General features: G+C 43.4%; 1 protein-coding gene across 1 annotated transcript in view; it reads right to left on the reverse strand.

Moving 5' to 3' along the window:
• The window catches only part of Hdgfl3 (HDGF like 3), a 52,069-nt gene extending 39,502 nt beyond the window's left edge, over nucleotides 1-12,567 (reverse strand). Inside the window, exon 1 of the mRNA XM_005357674.3 lies at nucleotides 12,185-12,567. Within this exon, the coding sequence (XP_005357731.1) occupies nucleotides 12,185-12,268 (84 nt within the window). The 5' untranslated portion in view covers nucleotides 12,269-12,567. The remainder of the gene's footprint in view (nucleotides 1-12,184) is intronic.
• Nucleotides 12,568-22,334: the final 9,767 nt, after the last annotated feature.

The raw sequence follows: 22,334 nt of genomic DNA on the forward strand, positions 1-22,334 counted from the left end.
CAGCCTGGTCTACAGAGCTAGTTCCAGGACAGGCTCCAAAGCCACAGAGAAACCCTGTCTCGAAAAACCAAAAAAAAAAAAATTATATTTAATGTGTGTGTTGTGTGCCAGCTAGGTGTTAAAATAATCATGTGTGTGTATGTGTGTATGTGTGTGTGCTGTGTGCCAGCAAGGCATGTGTGTGCTGCCAAGGAGGCCAGAAGCTGATATCAGATCTCCTAGAGCTGGAGTTATAGGCAGTTATGACCCACCCAGTGTGGGTACTGGGAATCAAATTTGAGTTGTCTAGAAGAGCAAGCATTCTTACCCATTTAGCCATCTCTCCAGTTCAAGTCATGATTTCTAAATCAGAGTCAAAAACCAGAGTGATTTCCTTATTTACTTTCATTTCTTCCTCTGTGTCAGACAAGTGAACAAAGAGCACCAATTTTAATAAAGCACTTCCTGTTAACTGACTGTAATTATACACTTCAATTTTCTCATCTTCAAAATAACAACACTGGAAGTCATCTTAAATCGTACATTTCAGAAAGTACTACCATTTTACCTTCAAGTACTGCCTGCAGGAAGGGAAGAAGCAACAGAACAAACATAAAAGTGGGCTCATTCAGGATTTAGTGATCTCTCTCTACAGAGCTTTATTTAAATGCCATTTTATTGAAGGGATTGTCTCTGAATACTCTATGTAACACAGAACATCTTCCCTGCACTCCTCAGTCCTGGTAGCACATAGCATCTCCTCTCGGCTATTTACAACGCTGGGAGACAGGGTCTTCTGCCAGATTCCCATGTGTAAACAAACCCTGCTTCTAGACCAGGGCCTGGAGCATGGGCACTCAATAAACAGCTGCTCAATGAAAAGATGGATAAACATGTAGTGATAATATTATTTGTATTTTAATAAATAAACCTTGCCTGAAGATCAGAGTGCAAAGCTAAGTCACTAGAGGCCCAGGAGTGGTGGCACACACCTTTAATCTCTGGACTCAGGAAACAGAGGCAGATAGACCTCTGTGAGTTCAAGGTCATCCTGGGCTACACAAGATCTCAGAAACAGATCCAGGTGGTGGTACTCACACCTTTAATCCCAGCACTAGGGAGGGGGAGACAGGAACAATATGGCTGGGCAGAGAGGAATACAAAGGGGAAGAGACAGGAACTCACTGGAGTGTGGAGTCAGGTTTGGTGGGGACACAGCTACAGCATAGTTTAGGCAGTCTGAGGATCGTCCCTTCAGTCTGGGCATCGGTAGAGGTAAAAGGTCTCTCTAGTGACTTACTGCTGTCTCTCTGACCTTCAGCTTTAACCCCTGTATCTGACTCTAGGTTTTGGTTAATTAAGACCAACTAGAATTCTTGCTGCACTTGCATTGCTAGAGGCAAAGCACACACTATATTGGCTTAAAGTAAGAATGGGAAGTAGGTTTTGAGCTTATCAATTACTATAATTTGGCAACTTGGAGGAGATACTTAGGATCTCTCTAGACTTTAGTTTTCCCATCTGTAAAAGGAGGGATAGTAATATTTATTATATAGGGTGTCTGTGCAGATTAATGGCACATAAATACTATATAAAAGTTTCAAGAGTCCTCCTTTAAACATGTTTCTTCTCTCACATGCACTTATTTTGTGTGTGAGTGGTGATATATAAGGTGTTTAAATAATAAACGAGAGACCTTCGAGAGATCTTGCCCTTCCATGACGACCGTGTAAGTTGTGTCTGATTATTCCTCGCTCCTCCATTCCAGTCCAGTTAGGGAATCTGTGTTGGACCCACACAGCCCCAACACAGGAAAAATGGTCATTTCTGGGACTGGATTCTCTCCTTCCACAGTCTGTATTCCACAAACTTGCCTTGGAGACCTGTCAGTTTTGTGAACCTAACAGTCCTTATTTTTAATCACAGGTTTAGCACTGTAAACTCAAGCCAACTCCAGAGCCTCAATATCAGTCAGGGAACATTATATAGTCAGACCGTAAATAAATATGTAATTACCAAATACATGGTGCTTATTAGTCAGTAAGTCACACACATGAAATTATAATAGCTTCAAGGTAGTTACAGATATAGTCAAAAATTAGAAGGAAGGTGAACGTTGAAAAGTTTCAGTTTGTATTTTAAAACCATTTGAAAACAAGGAATCTATAGGCCTGGATGATTAAAGTATCTAACAGAATACCAGCTTCATTCCTTATATTTACACAACTTTCATATAAGATTGCAGCTGTATCAAAATACAAAATTCAGGAATGTAAGTAAATCATCATTTTCTAAAACCCAACAATTATTCCATATAAACACAGAGAATACACAACAGATTAACTTCCTTTGGCCTAGCAGACCAAAACTATGCTTTTAAATCAGTAAAAACTGATTTATTGGTAGTCAACCTAATTTTACACCAAATTAAATATAAAACTATCAGGCTGCATCACATGTAGAATTATGGTTTGGTTAAAAAAGTTCTGGTGTGTTTCTGGGAATTAGTATTTATTTTTACTGTCGAATATAGCAAAAGCAAGGACAGCGAACAACTGCTGAGCGAACCGACGATTGCGCATTTCCCAGAGTCTCCATCTGCAGAACCAGTGAGTCAACCTTGTTATGTCAGCCAGTGAAGGTGACAGTTTTACTTTGAAAACAGCTGGTCTCATACTGAAAATCAAAGACAGGTAGAGGGAAAACTCATTTGCAATGCATTATAATATGGGAATTCAAAAAACTAACAGAGAATTTATAATACTGTTCCCTCTAAAATTAAAGATGTCATCAGTACAAAGTTTCTACTTCAGAATCAAAAAAGGAGAGTTCTAAAGCTGAGTTATTTTCTGACATTCCTGCCTACATAATTTTTTAATCTTCTGTGAAACTTATTTTTATATGTGCTAACCACTATTGAACCAATTTTTTAAACAACTTTAATCTTAAGCATTATTTTGCATTAGAAACTTACTACTATGTTATCAAGAATTTTCCACTGCCGATATAAGAAATGTTGTTGCTACCACTGCCTGTACCATTCTGTGGAGACTGGACATCTCCAATTCTGGGTAGCCTTAAACTAGTAGCAGAATTTTCATGAAGCTTGAGCCCCAGTGACCAAATGGAAAGGCTGATTTATTCACTGGCCCATCTGCGCGTCAACATGGTCATGTATCTTGCCCCCACATCCCCAGTTCTGAAGCTATGGGGAATCTCTAGAAATGGTTCATTACACTTGGGAATCTTACAATGGGAAGTCCCCACAATTCCCATAAGCTAGTGCCAAAATGATTATTATAAAATTACAAGGAAACTGCTGAAAAAACATACCCACCAAGCCATACAAGCATTTACTGAAGTTTTTACTAGGGTTCTTGTATTATGTAAGTAGAGTTTGGTACAGTCATTTAGTATTTCTTTCATGCATAGTTTAGCAGTGAATCCCTAGGGAAAAGATTTGCAACGTTATCACCCTTCTTACTGTCACCCAACCTAACAGACTTGAACAGCAGCAGAGTGAGGGCTTGTATATCAAGGCTTCTCTGAATATCACAGGCTTCCTCATTGTCAGCAAGATGTCGTCCCACGAGTCTGGACTTGTCTTTCTTTTCCTCTCCTCCCTTCTTTCTTTCTTCCCTTCCTCCCTCCCTCCCTTCCTCCCTTTGTCCTATGTGGCTCTCTGTTATCAGTTATTTACCAGACTGACTCAATCAATTCTTATTTGGGTAGGGGAGAGATAGAAAAACATCATTTACTGACTTTTTTAATTAAGTTGAAAGATTACCATACAGATGGCAGGGATTCAGGAAAATGCTCTCAGGGTCAGAAATGCAGGCCAGTGGTAGAATCTATACTGGCCAGTGGTCCGTCTTACAACCTAATTAGTAGTCCAGTGGTAGAATCTATACTGGCCAGTGGTCAGTCTCACAACCTAATTAGTAGTCCAGTGGTAGAATCTGTACTGGCCAGTGGTCAGTCTCACAATCTAATTAGTAGGTTCCGGAAGATTAGAAACTCCTAATTAACCCACCTCATGTTTGGAGAGTACCTGTTCTCTCCTATACACAAAGATTTTCAATCCTTCACATAAATCAATAATATTGTGCAGTTAACTCAGAAATGATTTTAATAGTTCTCTGATTTCTGTAAATGCACAACTGCCTTACTTATTTTATATTTCCTAGAATCAAAGGGCTTTTAAAGAGATAAACTAGAGAAATATAATACAAACCAATATAATTAATGTTCTGATTTAAGATTGCCAGCATCACAGATGTAGGATAGATCGATCGATCTACCTACCTACCTACCTACCTACTTACCTACCTACCTACCTACCTATCTATCTGACTTTCTTACATACTGCCAAATGTTTCTTCAGTCCTTTCATCTAATGGCACAATTGATACATTTTTGAAGCATTCTTAATGGTCAGGGATTAAGACAAATGGGAGAGTGTTTGCTTAGGAATCCTGAGGCCCTGGGTTTGATTTCCAGCACCCTATAACTGCTCATGGTAATGAATGTTCATAATCCTAGCACTCAGAGGGTATACACTGAGAGATCAGAAATTTAAGGATATTCATTATTTTAAAGTGGATTTGAGGTCAGTCAGGGAAATATGAGACTGTTTTAAAACAAGAACAAAAATAAGAAATTTATTGTTAATTTTGAGTATATTTCTTAAGCTACAGTAGTATTATATTTACCTTACCCTATTATCAAGATACATACGTAATATGTACACTCTCAGAGATAATCAACTTAATCATAATTAGAAACTTAATTCAAGCAAATGTGTGCATTTGAGCTGACAGATTATTTATTTATTGGTGCTGAAGATAGAACCTAGAGCCTTACGCGTGCTAGACTTTAAAAACCAAGCCATTATTCTGAATGATTAGGAAGGAAATGGGTGTTCTTTTTCTCAGTTAGTGAACATGTGGGAGCCGAAACTTCTCTGTTAAAGCGATGCTAGTAACACAGATCCAAAGTTCTAAAGTGCATACATACCCCATGACCCAAAAATACAATTTCTAGAGACTCATCCAAAGAGAATAACTAATGACCTAGCAAAAAGAATGTTTCTGAATCTTGTTCTATAGTTATAAATTTGAATAACCTATGTCATATAACAGGAACTATAATCATTTATAACCATACTAAATGCATACTCATGTTGGTTATAACTGGGTACAGGGATATTAATCTTTCTATAATGAATATTATTCACACAACATAACTTTTTACTCAGGAGAAATTAGTATCTACAGCATGAAATTCAATGCACTTTCTTTTTAAAAAGCTGATAATAGTTCAAATCATTTATAGTACTAAGCTAACTGTATCAGATGAAAATCCACCTTGCAAGAGTCCTGCTTTGCCTCTCATGCTGGACTGTTGGCATTAAAAAAAAAATCTGTTGGTGTTTATAAAATACAGGCCTCGTGGTGGTGGTGGTGCCACTCCTTCAGGAGGCAGAGGCAGGCAGATCTCTGTGAGTTTGAGGCCAGCTTAGCCTACAAAGAAAGTTCTAGAAGAGCCAGGGCTGTTACACAGAGGAAACCCTGCCTCAAAAATAAATAAATAAATAAATAAACAAATAAATAAATAAAGTGATGACTAACTAGAAAGTAAAAATAAAAGCACACAAAATTAAGTCTTGATCTAAAATAATTAAAATTATTTTCACATTCTTTTTTGTTTGTTTTGTTTTCAAGACAGAGTTTCTCTGTGTAGCTCTGCTGTCCTGACTCACTCTACAGACCAGGCTGGTCTCAAACCTCGTGATTCTACTGCCTCTGCCTCCTGGGTCCTGAATTAAAAGCGTGCATCACAAAATGTCATGTTCACATTCCTACTCGGAATTTCTTTACCTGTTTCACAAGTGAAAGTCGGCAACCTGCTAGCAGGGCTTGAAGTGACCAGAAAAGCATTCTGCCAAGGCCTATACCTATAACCACATCAAACAGACTAGGTTTTGATCTGACTTTTGAATATTCTTAACAATAGAAAACTTTCTCCTGTTTACTAGCCTAACTGCTTTAATACTAAAGGACACTTCCAATAAAGTTGTCTATAATGCTAAACTATCAGTCACCTTACAAAAGAATCATAAATAGTATCTTACAGTAGAGACTTCATGACAGAGAATTAACGCACATATTGGTATTAAGGATAAGTTGCCTACTTGCTCTCAGTTTATGTAAAAGAAATGAGACAATCTGCCCGTTTCTTGGCAAGGTCAATGCAGTCTCTGGGGAAGAGGCTTCTTCTACCTGAAGACAACTTCTCTGGATGCATGCCAAGGTAGTGAACATTATGGACATCTTACTTCATGTTGAGATTTAAAAGAACTTAAATTCTTGAAAATATGAGGCCTGCTTTCCAGAAATAAAGTCTTATGTCTCATACCTTATTGCCAAAAGCAAACAAACAAATATAGGACCATCACCACCTGCACAGTGCTCCTGTGAGGGAACCCAACTGTTCCAAGAACGTTTACATTAATAGATTATAAAATACATTTTATTTATGCTTTTAACTAAGTGCCACAAATTTTATCTGAATTTTGAACTGTACCTAGCACTGTGCCTGTCACAGAACAAAATTTCAGTAAGAGTTCGACACCTCACGCAATACAGGAGGGTGAGGTAGCACACTGCTGTAAAGTTCCATCACGAGAGGCTGAGACAGATCTAGAGCACCATCAAAAGTGATTTAGTGAGAACAGAACGGAAAGACAGATGCGGGCAAACAAATGAAGCTGCAGTCAGAACTGAAAGGAGACCAAAGAGAAACTTCTAAAGTAGCAAATGTAATCTCTCTTTTGTCTTTCTGTCTTCCAATACCTGGGGATGGACCCCAGGGCTTCACACTGCTAAATGAGCACTAGCACCAAGTTCAATCTCTAGCAGCAAAAGGAAAGCAAAACTGAAAACTAAAAATGGTGAGATCGAATCCAGGTAGCTCACAGGATCAGTTGTGTGAGAGGGCACTTTACCACATCTGTCCCAAAATGTGTTTCTAAAAATGAAGGTAGAATCCCACTACAGTGCTCAACTCTTACACGTGCAGCCTGGTAAGCGTTCCTGTGAGCTCTAGCTTGTCCAGCACCAACAGACAAAGGCACAGAATAACTGCAGGGCTTCTCCCCACTGCATGAGATCTCCACCGCCAGGTCTGCTTGGTTCTCAGTATTATATAAACAGATTTATACTCATTATACTGTCACGTCTGGCTCCTTTCTCTCAACTTTCCATTTTTTGGGGTGGCATCAGTAACACAGGACAGTTGTCTAACCATTCTCCTGTGGGGGGACACTGGCTGTTTCCACTAGTCTATTATGGGTAATTCTCTTCCTACAGACACTTTTATACAGACCTTTTGGTGGACATAAACACATTATTATTATTATTTGGTTCTATAACAACAGACTGCTATGTCACAAAGTAGGTTTGTGTTCAGTTCCAGTAGATGAGGCCAGAGTTTGGAAATGAGAACAGTGTTTTAGAGTTCACATAAAGATGTACTGAAACTTTGGGGGGAGGGGTGTCTCGGTGTGTTACCCAGACTGGCCTTGAACTCCCGCACTCAAGCCATCCTCCTGGGTAGCCTCCTGAGTACTGAAACTAAAGACTTGTGAAGACTTGGGCTAACATGCCTGGAAATAACTTGGGGGTGTGGGGGAATATTATTTTAAGGTGTGTTACTTTTCTTTTTATGATGCGTTTATTTAACTCTGAGAATCTGTGATTCTTTGTCTAAAACAAAAAAAGTCCTACTAAAGAGCTGACCAGCCAATAGGCAGGCGGGCTGGCAGGCTGTAGTTTAAATAGGACTCTGAAGAGAGGGAGCAGCAATGAGAGAACAGGGAGGAGGGTGTCAGGGCCAGCCATGGAGTCAGAATGAAAGTAAGAAAAGGAAAAAGGCCAGGGGCAAAAAGAAATCGGGACAATTTAAATTAAGAAAAGCTGGCAAGAAACAAGCCAAGCTAAGGCCGGGCATTGCTAATGTGCTAATGTGAGTGATTTATTTGGGAGCTGGGTGGTGGGCTCCCCCAAAAGTCAAAAAAGAGTAAAACACAACAATGAGGAGGGTGGACACTAGGGATAAAATTCGGGGCCTCATGCATACAACGCATAGGTTTACTACTGAAGTCCGTCATATCAAGGTTTTCAACTGAAAAAGCTCCTGAACTGAAGCACACGGTCTTGGAGGCTATTCTCTGTACCGGGTAACACAGGGTGCTCATAACTCATACCCAAGGTGCATAGGGGTGTGTGGCAGGAAAAGACTATTCTAAAAAAGTCAATTTCACTATAATTTAATATAAAAATTGACATTAATGCCCTTACTTAGCCTTACTGTGGTTTACTGCCATTTGTGAGAGCTTGGTTGAACAGAATCACTGAGAATTTAACTCAACTAGCTTTCACCAAACAGACAAATGACTAAAAACTTCTACACAGATAATATTAATGAATACAAGCACACAGCTTTAAAAAATGGCTCAATTGGGATGTGTAACCTAAAAAACAAAACCTCTTTGGAAGATTAAAAGCTGTGACCAGTTGATCAATTGGGTCCCACAAGTAGCAGGCCAAAAACATTCTAAAAACTATGGCTTAATAAAAATATGGATTTTTTTTACATTACTGTTAATACCTCGACCATGAAAGATTTGAACTCTAAAATACCCTCATTTCACGTCATTCCCTTTGGATCATATTCATGTTTATTTTGTAATGTACATAGTAGTAGTATAAAACAAGAGGTATATACAATTTTAAGGTAAATTTACATATATGAGGGATGCATACTGAAATTTTACCAACAGGATACTCAGTCAAGAGTTCACATCCTTGTTTAGCGCACTTTAACTTTTTAGTTTTAAGCTAGCAAGCCTTTATACACAGATGAATCTCTAGTTTCTAAAGCCATATACAATAGTCCGCAGAAATGTCTAGCTGCCTTTAATGTTAAAATAACAGAGGCAAACAGTAGGAGAGAAGGGAAGAGGACAGGACTGGCCAGGGAGAGACACGAGGGACATTTCCTAGTTACTGGTACTAGTCTCTATCTCAGTAGGTACTTTTTATTATATCTGTGTATATATTAGTCAAACTCAGTGAATGTACATTTATGCTTCCCTTATGTAAATTTTACCACATATGGAAAAATTCATTAAATATGCTGACCTCTAGTTAATGACAAGCATATGTAAGAGTAAATTATAATAATGTCTATAACTTACTTTGAAATATATCACATTAAAATAGACTTCTGTATGGATAGAGGAATTGATATATGAACAGATATGTGATAAAACAGTATAATTAATAAAAAATGTAGGTGAAAGATACATGGATGTTCACTGAATAATTGAGTATCTCTGCAGTTCTTCATGGTAAAATAATTTTCTCAACACATCTACTAAAGAGCTGAAAACTGACAGACATTAACTTAAAATGGTACAGTGGTAAAATGTAAATTATAAATCTATCATGGAAAAGGTACGAATATTTAAGCACGCTACTTTGGGATACAGCAGTTCCTTATCCTCAAGGTGAGTCTCAAGACTCACAGTGGAATGGGCACAGTACCATAGCCTATAAACACTGGGGTTTTCCCCTTGAAATATACATAACCATGAAAAAATGAAACTTATAAATTAGGTTAAGAGACTAACAATAAAGAAAAATTGAAACAATACATTGTAATAAAAGTTACTTGAATGGAGTCTTTCCCTGCCTCCCAAAATACTGTATAGCTGCACTGCACTTCTGAACTGTGGGTAATAAAAACACAGATAAAGGAGACTAATAAACTCTTTATGTAGTGAGAATTATCCTTATTTTACAGACTACTAAACTGAAATTCAGAAAGACTATAGAAGTAGACCAGACCATTAAAAGTCAAGGCCAGGCAGGAATGGAAGACAACTTTTCCAGGTCCTGGGTCCTCTGGACCCACATTTCTCACTAGGTGCCACCCTGAACCAAGCATCTTCCTTGGTTCTTCCCGTCCTGTACCGACCAGCTCTGACTTCTCAGAAGCTCCCTCCTCCAAGACCCAGCTTCTCCTGCTGCCCAGCTGTGATTCTTTGGGGCCGCACACACTGCAACCCCCACGTTACATTTTATGTGCGGCGAAAGGGTTGGAAATACGATGGTGCTGTGGTTTCCAGTCAGTACTTTAAATATCAGTGGACCGCTCTAAGTAGGTATAAAACGAGGGAAAACCCTGCATGAAACTGAGATGAGACCATGTGCAATCAAGAGCAGGACCTCAAAAGAGCTTTTTCTAACCTTCACCCTTCCCTGGAATGCAAAATACTGCTCATCCTAAAATAATTTTCATAGTCAGACCCTTTCCTTAAAGTTAAATCGAAATATGGCGGGTTTTCTTCCATGCACCGTTTTAAATCTGAAAACCTAATGGACTTTTGCTTTCTCATCTCCCTTTCTATCTCGGTTTGGAATTATACCTTCAGGGATTTTTTTTTTTTTTGTATAACCAGATAAACAACTAGAAACACTTCCGTAGCACTTGGTTTCACAAATTACCACAGGTGGCCAACCTGTGAGAGCAATATGCTAATGTGAATGTCAGTATTTTCTCTGGGGGCCACGAGAAGAAATTTTTCAAAGGCCAGACTGTAAGGAATGACCGTGGCTTTCCATTTTTGACCACGCACGTATCTCCTCAAAGCGCTGTTATTACCTCTTACTTGACAGGTGCGCACGGGGCTCCCGAAAAGACCTCGCCCCTGTGAGTATTGTATACTATTCAGTAGCATCAAAAACAACAAAACCAAACATCAAGCAGTAATCCTGCTCTGAAAAGCTCGCCTTATTTTAGGGCCTGGAGAACTTCTTGCACCCTCATGGAGTCTGAGTGAAGCTTTTCTCCTGATGCCTGAGGTTGTTAGGTTGGGAGGAAACTGGAGGTGACTATGTTGGAGCTGCAGACATGGACGTGCAGGCAGTTAAAATGATGGGTTCCTAACAGTGCCTGAACCACACGCCAGATCCCCGAAATTCCCGGCCCAGTGTCCTTCCCATTTTAAAACCATGCCAAAAACAAACGTTTACAAAAATGACTATGTCCATCCATTACCTCAACTTCACTAAATTTCAGCCTGCCCCTCTTGATGTCACTTCCTTTCCTGAATGAGTGTGTTTTCCCCTTGGTCTTGTTAGCTTCACTTCATTACCACACAACACTAGAATTCGCGCTCCCAATTTTGGCCAGCTTTTCCCTTGGCTATTTTTGTTCCTCAGGGACATCAACATTGTTTCCAAGATGCCTTGACTATCCTTTAGATTTCAGGCAGTCAACTGCCGACTATTACAAAACTGAAGGTAAAAGTGGTTTATTTTTAAAACATGAAGCGCGCACACACCCGGCAGTGTGCTTCTTTCTTAGTCAGGGAGCGTAATAAGAATACCGAATGCCAGGTATTAAATGTAGATGCTTTCGAGAGAACACCCTGGCTATTTAGGAAGAGAGCTATCGTGGGCTGTGGTTCGAGGCCAAGAACAAGGTTCGGAAACTGACCTCAAACAAATATGGAGGTGAAAAGGCACAAGGAGCTTCTGGAGCTCATCAGCCTGTGACAGGCTATTTGGCGTCAGTTTCTAAGGACGAGGGGCACCGGGAGGCACCTGGACAATGAGGGCACAGGCGGGGCACAGGGGATCGCGCTCAGGGAAAACTCAACAAGTCTGGAAGGTGAAGGATGGCACAGGGGTAGAAGATGCTGCCACGAGGCTCCCGCTGGCCTCTGCTCGACCAGGACTGAGCGCCACGGGCGACACTGTCGCCGGCTCGGGGGGACAGCTTTTGGCTCTCCTACCTGCCTCGACGTTCACCCGGGACCAGGGGTGTCTACCCAGGACCGTGCCGCGAGCCGGCGCCTCCACCCCGGGCCCGCTCCCCGGGTACGATGGCGACGTCGGGCCTGTCCGGCCGGACCCGCCTTCCAAAGTGGGCGTCACGATGGCCGCCGAGCGGGCCGGATCCCTCGCCTCGGCCCCGAGTCAGGTGCCGAGCACGGCCGGAGGCTCAGCCCAAGCGGCGGCCAGCCGGGCGGCAGGGCTCGCGCTGAGGTGCTGATGGGGAAAGGGGGCGGGCGCGCCATCATGAAGGGAAAATGGTGGGCGGGCGGGCCCGCGCGCGCGGCCGCCGCCGTACTCACCCGGGCGGGCCAGTGCGGGTAGCCCTTCATCTTGGCGAAAACCAGGTCTCCCGCTTTGTACTCGCGGGGCCGCGGGCGCGCCATCCCTGGTCGTCTCCTCTGCCCGCTCGTCCTTGGTCGTCGCCGCGAAGATGCCGAGAGGCCGCCCCCTCCTGCAGAGCCCCGTGCGAGCCGACGGACCGCGCCGCGCGCTCCCCGCCGGGCCTCGAGCCGCCGCTCCGACGAAAGAAAGCGGCGAGGCGGCGGCCGAGGCGAGCGGCGTCTGGCTGGGTGTGCGGTGACGGGGGGCGCCGCAGGCCTGGCAGATCCCCGCCCGGCTGCGGGGGAGAGGAGCACGCGTCCGGCCGCGCCGAATCCCGCCGCCGCCGCCGCGTGCCGTTCACAGCAGCCGCGTCGCCAGCCTCTGGCCGCCGCCGCTGCCGCCTTCCCGCCGGGCTTGCTGGGTTCCGTGCGAGCTCCGGGCCTCGCGCCTCCTCCGAATTCCTCCTCGGGCAGCGACCGCAAACACGATCTTATTATTGTTCTCGCGCGCGCTCAGCATCCCCCCCCCCCCCCGCCCTCTCGCTCGCCCGCCCCGCTTCCCTCCCCTCGCGCGCCGGCCGGTTAATTCCTAGGTGCACGGCCGGCTTTCGCGGAGAAACCGCGCGCGCCGCCCGGCTCGCAGGCTCGCTCGGCCGGCTTGGTGGTGGGCGCGTCCTCCCGCAGCAGCGAAGCCGGTGCCCGGCGGGTGGGAGCGCCTACTCCGAGGACGCCCGCCGCCTGCTTTCTTTTGTTCTTGGCCGGGAGCTGCCTGGCGTAGCCCAGCCAATCACTACCCCGCCGCCCCTCTTCCCTCCTGCCCGCGCCCACCCCCCACGGACTACACCCCCCCTCCCGACCGCCCCCCACCCACGGGCCACTTTCGTGGGTGTTCTCTGGTGAGTGGGGGGTTGGGGGAGGACAAAAGGCTCCCGAGGCCTGGGGATGGCCGCGCGGGGGACTCTGCCTGGTCACTAGGCTGCTGGAAAGAGCTAGCGTTTTTTTGCCCCAGGTCTGCCCTTAACAATGAATGCAGTGTGACCCACCTAGGGCGACCTGCTTCACTGGAGTCAAGGCCAGTCTTCATCTTGACACAGTCGGGTTTCGAACATGGACCCATAGCCTTTATGCTTCTCTATGTGGGGGCTTCATGGGTCAACAGCTTTGGGGGGGAAAGATTTAGCCTGACCAAGTCACTTGTTTTCCGTTCTCGCAACACGCTGGACAGCAGCTTCTGGTGATTTCTTGCTACAGGTCAGTAGGTCTAGAACGTAGGTTCTCCGTTGTTTTATTTGGCAATCAGCTGACTGCTTTCAAAGACATTCTGGGAGTGAGACTCTTGATAACATCTTGGTGAGTGGTAAAAAAGAGAATTCACTCTTTTCCGAATTGGCCCGAAGGATGAATGAATGCTGCCCTTCCTTCCATCACTAGAACAGACTTTCTAAGAAGGTCCGCTGCTGCGGCTGTGGCCTGCACGTCGCGCAGAGGACAGTTCTGGCTTGGGGACTACCCTCTTTGTCGTTTCTCCCCTCTGTAGAAGGTGGGTTTTCCAGGCATCTGTTTCCCTGGCTTCCGCTGTGGAAATTGTTTTAATGCAGGCTTCCAGTGACCGGGGCCGCAGTCTGTAGACTTTCTGTGGAGTGTTTGCTTTGTTCACCGTACTTAGCCATTAAGAGATTCTTTTCTGCATCTCTTAATCCCCCCACACCATACACACACACACACCCTCACCTTTTCTTTTTGCATCTCTTAATTCTCCCGCCCCCTACCCCCACCCCTCACCTTTTCTGTGGGCTCACCTTCTCTTCTGCTGCAAAATAAATCTAGGTCTTTCCCCTTTGCCGTGATGGCCTGATAATGTACCATCATCGGGTGCATGGTATGCTTCTAGAAATCACGTCACCCCCATTATAGGCACCCGTAGAGTGTTTCCTAGGCCCTCACGTCAAAGCCACATCTCTTGACAGGCTACCAAAGCCCTAAAGGTGCAAAGGCGGAATGGTCCAGCCTCCCGGTGGACTCAGGGTGGTCATGAGTAGAAGTTACCATTGGGAAAGCCATGGAAGGAAGTTGAGCTGGGAAGTAACATGACCGTAGTTGGTCTAGACAGAGTACTCTGGTGGCCAGTGTTGGCTAGGTGGATCGGAGAGTGAGGCATGGTCTCAGACGACTTGCTGACTCCCGAGTGGCAAGTAGGTAGGAAGATGGTGATTGAAATCTGATTCCTTGGTTTCTAGACAAAATAACAGGATTGTGGGCATTGGGGAGGGCTAGGAAGTCTGTGAAGAATAGGCAGGTTTGCAGATAAGACCACAAATGGTTTTGGATTGTGTTGAGACTTCTGTGGGTCCTGTTTGGTGGGCTTTTGGTTAAGGCAGAATGTAGAAATTTGAATGACATCTGTCAACAGGTGGTTACTACGGCACGGTGTGTCGAAGGAGAGAAGCAATTGCCAAGTTTGGAGACAGGTCACCAAACGCTTGGGGTCAAGTAGAAGTTCAGTGTCGTAGGATCCAGAGTTAGAAGGCATTTCTAGAAGAAAGGGGATGTCTGGGTAAATGGCACAGAGGATAAGCGAGCTGCTGGAGGAGACGGGCCCATCTATTATGCTGACTGGGAGGTCACTGGTGACCTTTTGAGGACGGTTTGAATAGCGGTGGAAAGAAACCAGAGCGGTGGCTTGAGGTGTGTCAGAGGCAAAAACGTGGATGCAGAAAGTGCAGACCGCTCATTCTCACGAAGTAAACACATCAGGTTCTAATAAAAGCTAAACAAACACCAGTGGAGAAAAGACAGCAAGAAAGCAGGAGGGGGCCATTCTGTATGGTGCTTGGCTTGTTTTTAAAGATAGGGAAAAACGAGGAAACAGCTAACCAAGTGGTTAGAGGTAGTGTAAGAGGGGATAATGGACAGGACTTTGGTTATTTTGAGAAGGCAGACATGTCCTCCAGTCTTTTGGTTTCTTGTTTTCAGTTGAGCCTGGCCTTACTGCTCAGCACATATTGCTCAGGCCCTAAGCAAGCCAGACTTAGTAACACAAAAGCAGGAACTCCCCTTATGGGTTGTCTTTGGATGATGCTCAGGACTGCCAGATGTGTCTGGCTAAGGGCCCGTCTGTCTCTGCAGCCAGACTGGATGCTGACCTCCAGGGGAGGAAACACTGCAGGTTTCACTGAAGGCCTGATTGGTCTCTCCACTTTATACAAAGGACTGACGCTGTGGAAATGCTCAATCCAATATTTGACAGATAGTAAGAAACCCTTTAGAGGTATCAAACGATCTGGATGTATTTATTTAGTGAGTGTGGTCCCAGAAGTTGGTCTGCTTGCTATATTAGCACTTGTGCCGGGCGATGGTGGCGCACGCCTTTAATCCCAGCACTCGGGAGGCAGAGGCAGGCGGATCTCTGTGAGTTCGAGACCAGCCTGGGCCAAAAGAGCTAGTTCCAGGACAGGCTCCAAAGCCACAGAGAAACCCTGTCTCGAAAAAAACAAAAAAAAAAAAAAACAAAAAAAACAAAAAACAAACAAGCACTTGTGAGGCAGAGGCAGGAGAATAAAAAGTTTAAAGCTAGCCTCGGATACAAAATGAGTCCAGCCTGGGCTATATGAGACCATATCTAAGAACAACAACAAAAGCACATTAATTTTATTTCTGAAACTTGGATGGAAATCCACTTAAAAATTTTAATAGTATCCATGTTCATTGATTACTTTACATTTCAGTATTCTCAAATCCCCCTGGACTAATACTTCTTTCTGCCTCTGGCTCATGTTTATTTTTGTGATCCTGTGTCACTCTCATCCATCCATATATTTTGTTGAGTTGGTCCTGCTTTTGCCTTCTCCTTCATATGCTAAGTTAGTATCCAATAAGGGTCCAGTCATTTTTTCACACCCTGCCCTTAAATGCACCCATTCCAACTACCTGTTCTTTTGCCTGAAATTATGTGTGAAGTGGAATATATATATATATATATATATGTACATATATATATACACCTGTACACACACACAATTTAGACAATGCCGAGCACACAGTAACTGCTCATTAACTGTTAACATGGCAAGGGTCAAGAGTAACTGAAAAGGATTCTGGGAAAGATGCGCCTAATCTACCACACACAGTCATTGCGTCAGGCAAGAGCCCTTGTGACCTTGCATAAGTCCATTTCAATGGACTCTGCTACTAGAAGCATCTCTTAAATGCCTGCAACTCAATCCCAAGTCTTATCCTCCTTGAGAGAATGGACTTACAGACACTGGCCTCTTCTTGGAAGTCATAGCAAACTGCTGTGAGAGAACTCCCCCATCACTGCCCACCTTTCCCAGAATCCTTTTCAGTTACTCTCAACCCTTGCCATGTTAACAATCAATGAGCAGTTACTGTGTGCTCAGCACTGTCTAAATTATATATATATATACACACATACACACATATATATTCCTCTTCACACTTGATGTGTGCATTGGTGGCGGTGTCAGATGGGCAGAGGGCACTATGCAGCTTACATGGGCTAGAACTGGAGAGATCAGGGGCCAGGCAGCATTAGCAGAGTGGGAATGGGTAAGAGAAGCAACCACACGGAGGTCAGAAGGTAGAGAAGCAGAGGATGCTCTCACAATAATCTAGGGTGTAGCAAAAGCCACAGACGATGCTGCTTGGCCTGCCTGGGGTTCCTGCAGGTCTTGGGAATTCTGAATCTGAGCTTACAACCTATTTCATTGAGGTCATTTCCTCTCTTCCTCTTTCATCATCCTGTTCCAGACCCGGGGAGAAAGTGGATAGGTTTGATGAGTTAGTTGCTACTTGGAGAGAAGAGATTCAAGATGTAGAGTACATCAAATGCTCAAAGAATCTGCAAAATTGCCTGTCATTTTTGTTAGCGTAGTTCTAATGTTAGTGTGTATGTAGATGAAGAAAGCATTAGGTCAATATTAGTACCCATTCCTTCATTTATTCAGCGAATATCTGTTGAATACTGGTGCGCACTGGTCATTTCCTAGAGACCCAGGACCACAGAGAGCAAAGAGAGGTGGTACCAGGTGCAAAGTCATGAACGCAGTGGTGCGGGATTCTGGGGAGACTGGGCTATCTGATGGGTCTCTCAAGGGGATGGAGAATAAACAATGTAGGGGAAATGATGGGGAGAGGGGGCTCTTTGACTTTGGGTCTCTCAAGGGGATGTGGAATGAAGGGTGGAAAGGGAATGATGTTTTGCTAGTTCTAAGCTCAGGCATTCAGAGGCCTCGTGCTTCCATTCTTTTTTTTTTTAATATTTATTTATTTATTATGTATACAATATTCTGTCTGTATGTATGTCTACAGGCCAGAGGAGGGCACCAGACTTCATTCCAGATGGTTGTGAGCCACCATGTGGTTGCTGGGAATTGAACTCAGGACCTTTGGAAGAGCAGGCAATGCTCTTAACCGCTGAGCCATCTCTCCAGCCCCTCCTGCTTCCATTCTGAGTCCTCTTGGAGTCCCAATGCCGCATCAAGAATTGTGAGTGCTTTGCTGCTGTGGGAAGGGGGTGGGGCATATGGAGAGATGGTGTCCTAGGTAGCTTAAACTGTCAACATGACACAGCCTAGTCCGTCACCTGAGAGAGGAGTCTAGTTGGTGGACAGTAAGATCAGATTGGCCTGTGGGTGAATCTGGGGGGATGTCTTGATTTACTTTGATGTGTATGTGTGGAGCCCGCTGTGGGTGGCAACATCCGAAAGATTCTGTCTCAGAAAACCAAGTGGAGGACTCCTGAGAAACAGCACCCATGGTTGACCTCTAACCTCCACACACAGAACACATATAAACACCAACATGCCTGTACACACGCAAAAATAATTTAAGATTTATTGTTTGTTTATATGATTGTTCTGTCTGCATGTACAGATCCAATGTATAATGGACATTGGATCCCATTATAGATGGTTATGAGTCACCCTGTGGGTGCTGGGAATTAAACTCAAGACCTCTGGAAGAGTAGCCAGCGCTCTTAACCACTGAGCTTAGGTTAATCTCTCTAACCCTGCAAAAATAATTTTTAATGTGGGAGCAGATTGTAATTTAAGAAAAGATAACAGCCAGGCGGTAGTGGTGCATGCCTTTAATCCCAGCACTCGGGAGGCAGAGCAGGCGGATCTATGTGAGTTCGAGGCCAGCCTGGTCTACCAGAGCTAGTTCCATGACAGGCTCCAAAGCTACAGAAAAACGCTGTCTTGACCCCCCCCCCAAAAAAAAAGAAAGAAAAAAAAAAGAAAAGAAAAAAGTCAGAGTTTAGAGTTTAATAGCAATTTAATAGAGTCAAAGAGAGTGACATAAATGGTCAGAAGAAAAAATTGTACTCGGAGCTAAAAAGAAGACTTAAGGAATTTAACATAGTCATTTCGGCATTCTGCTGCTAGTGCTTGTGAGCTATGAATTGTTTTAGTCTGCTATGGAGTCCCGAGTGATGGACAAAGGGAGAATGAGGTGGGAGTTTTATTGCTACCAAGAGTTTTCTAAAGCAGAAGATATCACTATGGATCGAATATTTGTGAGGACCCCCCATTTGTATGTCAAAACACTAATTCTCAATACATTTGTAGCATTAGTTGCCGGGGCCTGCTGTGTAGCTCTTCCTCTGATTGGAGGATTCCCTCCCAGAAAGAGACTCCTGAAGACTCAGGAAGCAAACGAAACTTACAGATCTCAGGAAGCCCCTAAAACTGAGGAAATTCACAAAGGACCATCCTGTGACTAAAAAAAACAGTGAGTGTTTATGTAAGCAGGGTAGGGTTTTCAGTGATGCAGCTGCTTTCGAGAGTCCTCTGCACCCCTCTGTGAGCCCTCACCCACACTCCTCTGCACCCCATCTCTGAGCCCTCACCCACACTCCTCTGCACCCCATCTCTGAGCCCTCACCCACACTCCTCTGCACCCCTGTCTGAGCCCTCACCCACATACCTGTACGTAACCCAAATAAAGCTCATTGGATCACTGAGTTATATTTGAGTGCAATCATTGGTTTGTCGTTGGTGCCCTATTGGGCGTGAATAGACATTTGTGTGAGTTTCCTCCAGGGAAAGACCCACAACAAGGCCTTTGGGAAGTGACGAGGGATGAGGTGAATCTCTTGGGACGGGTAAGTAATACCTTTATAAGAAGAGGTAGAAGAGTTTCTTCCCCTCTCTTCATCTACCGTGACAAGATGGCGTCTGCAAACCGGAAGGAACACTCCCACCAGATGCGGGAAATGGCAGCTCCTTGGATTTCCCAGCCTCCAGAATGTGAAGATAAAAATGGCTGTAGTATTTTATTATAGCAGTCTTGAGAGGCCACCCCCAGCAGGTCTGTAGCCATAGCACAATCCCTGAGTACCCTGGCTCTGAACCCAGAGCCAGTGATAGAAACAGACCCTGGATTCGGGACATGAGCCGGGGAGAGAATCACTTCATCCCTGGACCAGAGCTAGAGAAAAACACCCTGACCTTGAAACCAAAGCCAAAGGAACACACTTTGCCCCTGGACCCAGAGCTTGTTAAAGAAATTCACCCTGAGCCTAAAATTAGAACCTAAAAGATAAAAAGGACCAGAGAAAGAAACACAATTTGGCCCTGAAATCTGAGCTATCCCTGCCCCTGACATGATACCAGCCAATCCCTGAACAGGAACGTGGTAACCTCTAGTCAGAGACCTGACCTTTCTGGACCTAAGCCCAGGGAGGTAGGAAAGCAGTGAGCTCTAGCCTGGAAAGGTGCCATGACCTTTTCCCGACCTCAACCCAGGGAAGTAACTACCTCTAGAGGCATGACCTGGCCTTCATGGGTACCTGTACTCAGGTGAACACATACACACACAATTAAAAAAATCTTAGAAAACCATGAGATTATGACGAATTAACAAAGGTACTTAGATACTACATTTTAATGAAGACACACATGAATTTTTGGATAATTACTGAGGTAATAATAATTAAATGCTCAAACTAATAAAAATAACTCATACTCCCAAATGGGAAGAAGTGAGGAAAAATATCATAGAATATGACATAATTACACAGAACCTATACACTCATATATACCAATGATCACACCAAAGACAAAGTGACAGATTTTCTAATTAAAAGACTGACAAACCCAATTAAAAAGACTTTATAGTCTAACAACGTTCTCCTCCTGTCTTTTTTGCGCAAGTCTCACTTGGTAACCCAGGTTGACCATGAACTCATCGCAGTCACCCTGCCTTCAGCCGTCCACGTGTTGGGGCTATGGATATAAGTTACCACTCCCAGCAAGAGAGATAGCTTGAATAAAGACACTGAACAGTGAAGTGATAGGCAAAGAAGACAGTTACAGATTCAAATAGAAAGCGGCTTTATTTGTATCAAACAAAATAGACTGCAAGGCCCAAAATATTCCTATAAACTGGTAGTGCATGACAAGGGGTGGATTACCTCCAGGTGACCACCACACAATGGACATTTGACAGTGCCTACAGATGATTTTGATCTGCACAGCTTGGGTTGAGGCTGCTGCTACCATGTAGTTTATTGAGGAAAGGAGCATCACTGGACACTTTACAGTAACTTTACAGTACATGGTCCAGAACCTCCCCTCCAGGAAAGAATTATCCTGCCCCCAATATCAATATCATATTTCAGAAATGCTGCCTCAAAGAGGGAGTATTCAAAAACAAAGGGACCAATAAATGAAATCCTTAATTTGTATAGATCAAAAACGTATCTCAAAGTAGATAAAGAAAACTAGACAAATTTACAATCATAGTTGGAGACTTCAAATTCCCTTAGAAACTGGTAGCACACAGAGATTTTACAAAACCTGTGAGAGAGCTAGGCTATGGCTCAATAGTAGAGCATGCAGAAGCAGTGGGTTCAGTCCCTAGCCCTGCACATATGTTAGGAAGGACCATTGTTGGTAGCCCAGGGAGAGCTGGGAAGGTGGCCCAGTGGGTAGAGCACTTGTATAAGAATAAATGAGTTCAGATCTTCACAACGCAACCCAGATACAGCAGCTTGCACCTGCAATCCCAGAGTTCCATGGTTAGATGGGAGGTGGGGATGGAAGAATCCTTGGAACCGTGAAGGTCAGATACTTAGTGTGGCGGGGACATAGATGAACCCTGAGAGGCCTTGTCTCAAAGCAGGAAGTAAAGACCTAGGTTGTGCTCTGACCACACCAGGGGCATGTATGGACCTAAACTAACACACCATACATGAACATACACACAAAGATTAAAAACACAAGTAATAAATCTGGATAATAATAATCAATATGTAATAAAACTTAACAATAACTAAGTAATAAATATATTACTAATATATTTAGGACACAGTTCCAAATACCAAGTATACAATTTCATATGCATATGGAACATTTACCAAAATTGACCATATGCTGGGTAACATAATTTTTAATATCTTATAATTTTAGCTTTCTAAAATAAGACATGTTATAGCCTCTGATCACAGAGCTGTGAATCAATAGCAAAAATATTAGTAAATTTCTAGGAATTTGGAAATTAGACAATATTTTTATTTCTAATTTTAAATAATCCATGATTCAAGGAAGAAGCTATGGAAATTAAAATATATTTTGAATGAATAATAGTGGAAACTTATCTATACTTTTAATCTCAAGTAAAGCTGTTTAGAGAGTTTTAAATTCATATCATAGAGGGTTGAAAAACAGTGACTTATTCAGAAATCCAGGAAAAAGCAAAATATGATTAAAAGAGAATTAGATATATGATAAAATATATCATAAAGAGATTCAACAAAGCCAGAGATAATAAAACACATATGCCACTATAGAATTTGATTAAGATAAAGTGCAAATAGCAAATATGAGATTAAAAATGGTAAGTAGTTTCAAATCCTATGGCTACTTAACATAAAGGACATTGTGGACAACTTGATGCCCATACATTTGAAATATTAGTTGATATGGACAATGTCTTGGGAAATACATCTCACAAAGTTGACACAGGAAGAAAGAGAAGTGAGAATAGTCCTCCATCTCCCAGAGAAATAAATTTCATCTGTAATCTAAAATCTGTCCAAGAAAATTCCAGGCTTATATATCTTTTTTTTAAAATTTATTTATTTATTGAGGATTTCCGCCTCCTCCCC

This window comes from Microtus ochrogaster, chromosome 22 (assembly GCF_000317375.1).
Source record: "Microtus ochrogaster isolate Prairie Vole_2 chromosome 22, MicOch1.0, whole genome shotgun sequence".
Classification (NCBI taxonomy): domain Eukaryota; kingdom Metazoa; phylum Chordata; class Mammalia; order Rodentia; family Cricetidae; genus Microtus; species Microtus ochrogaster.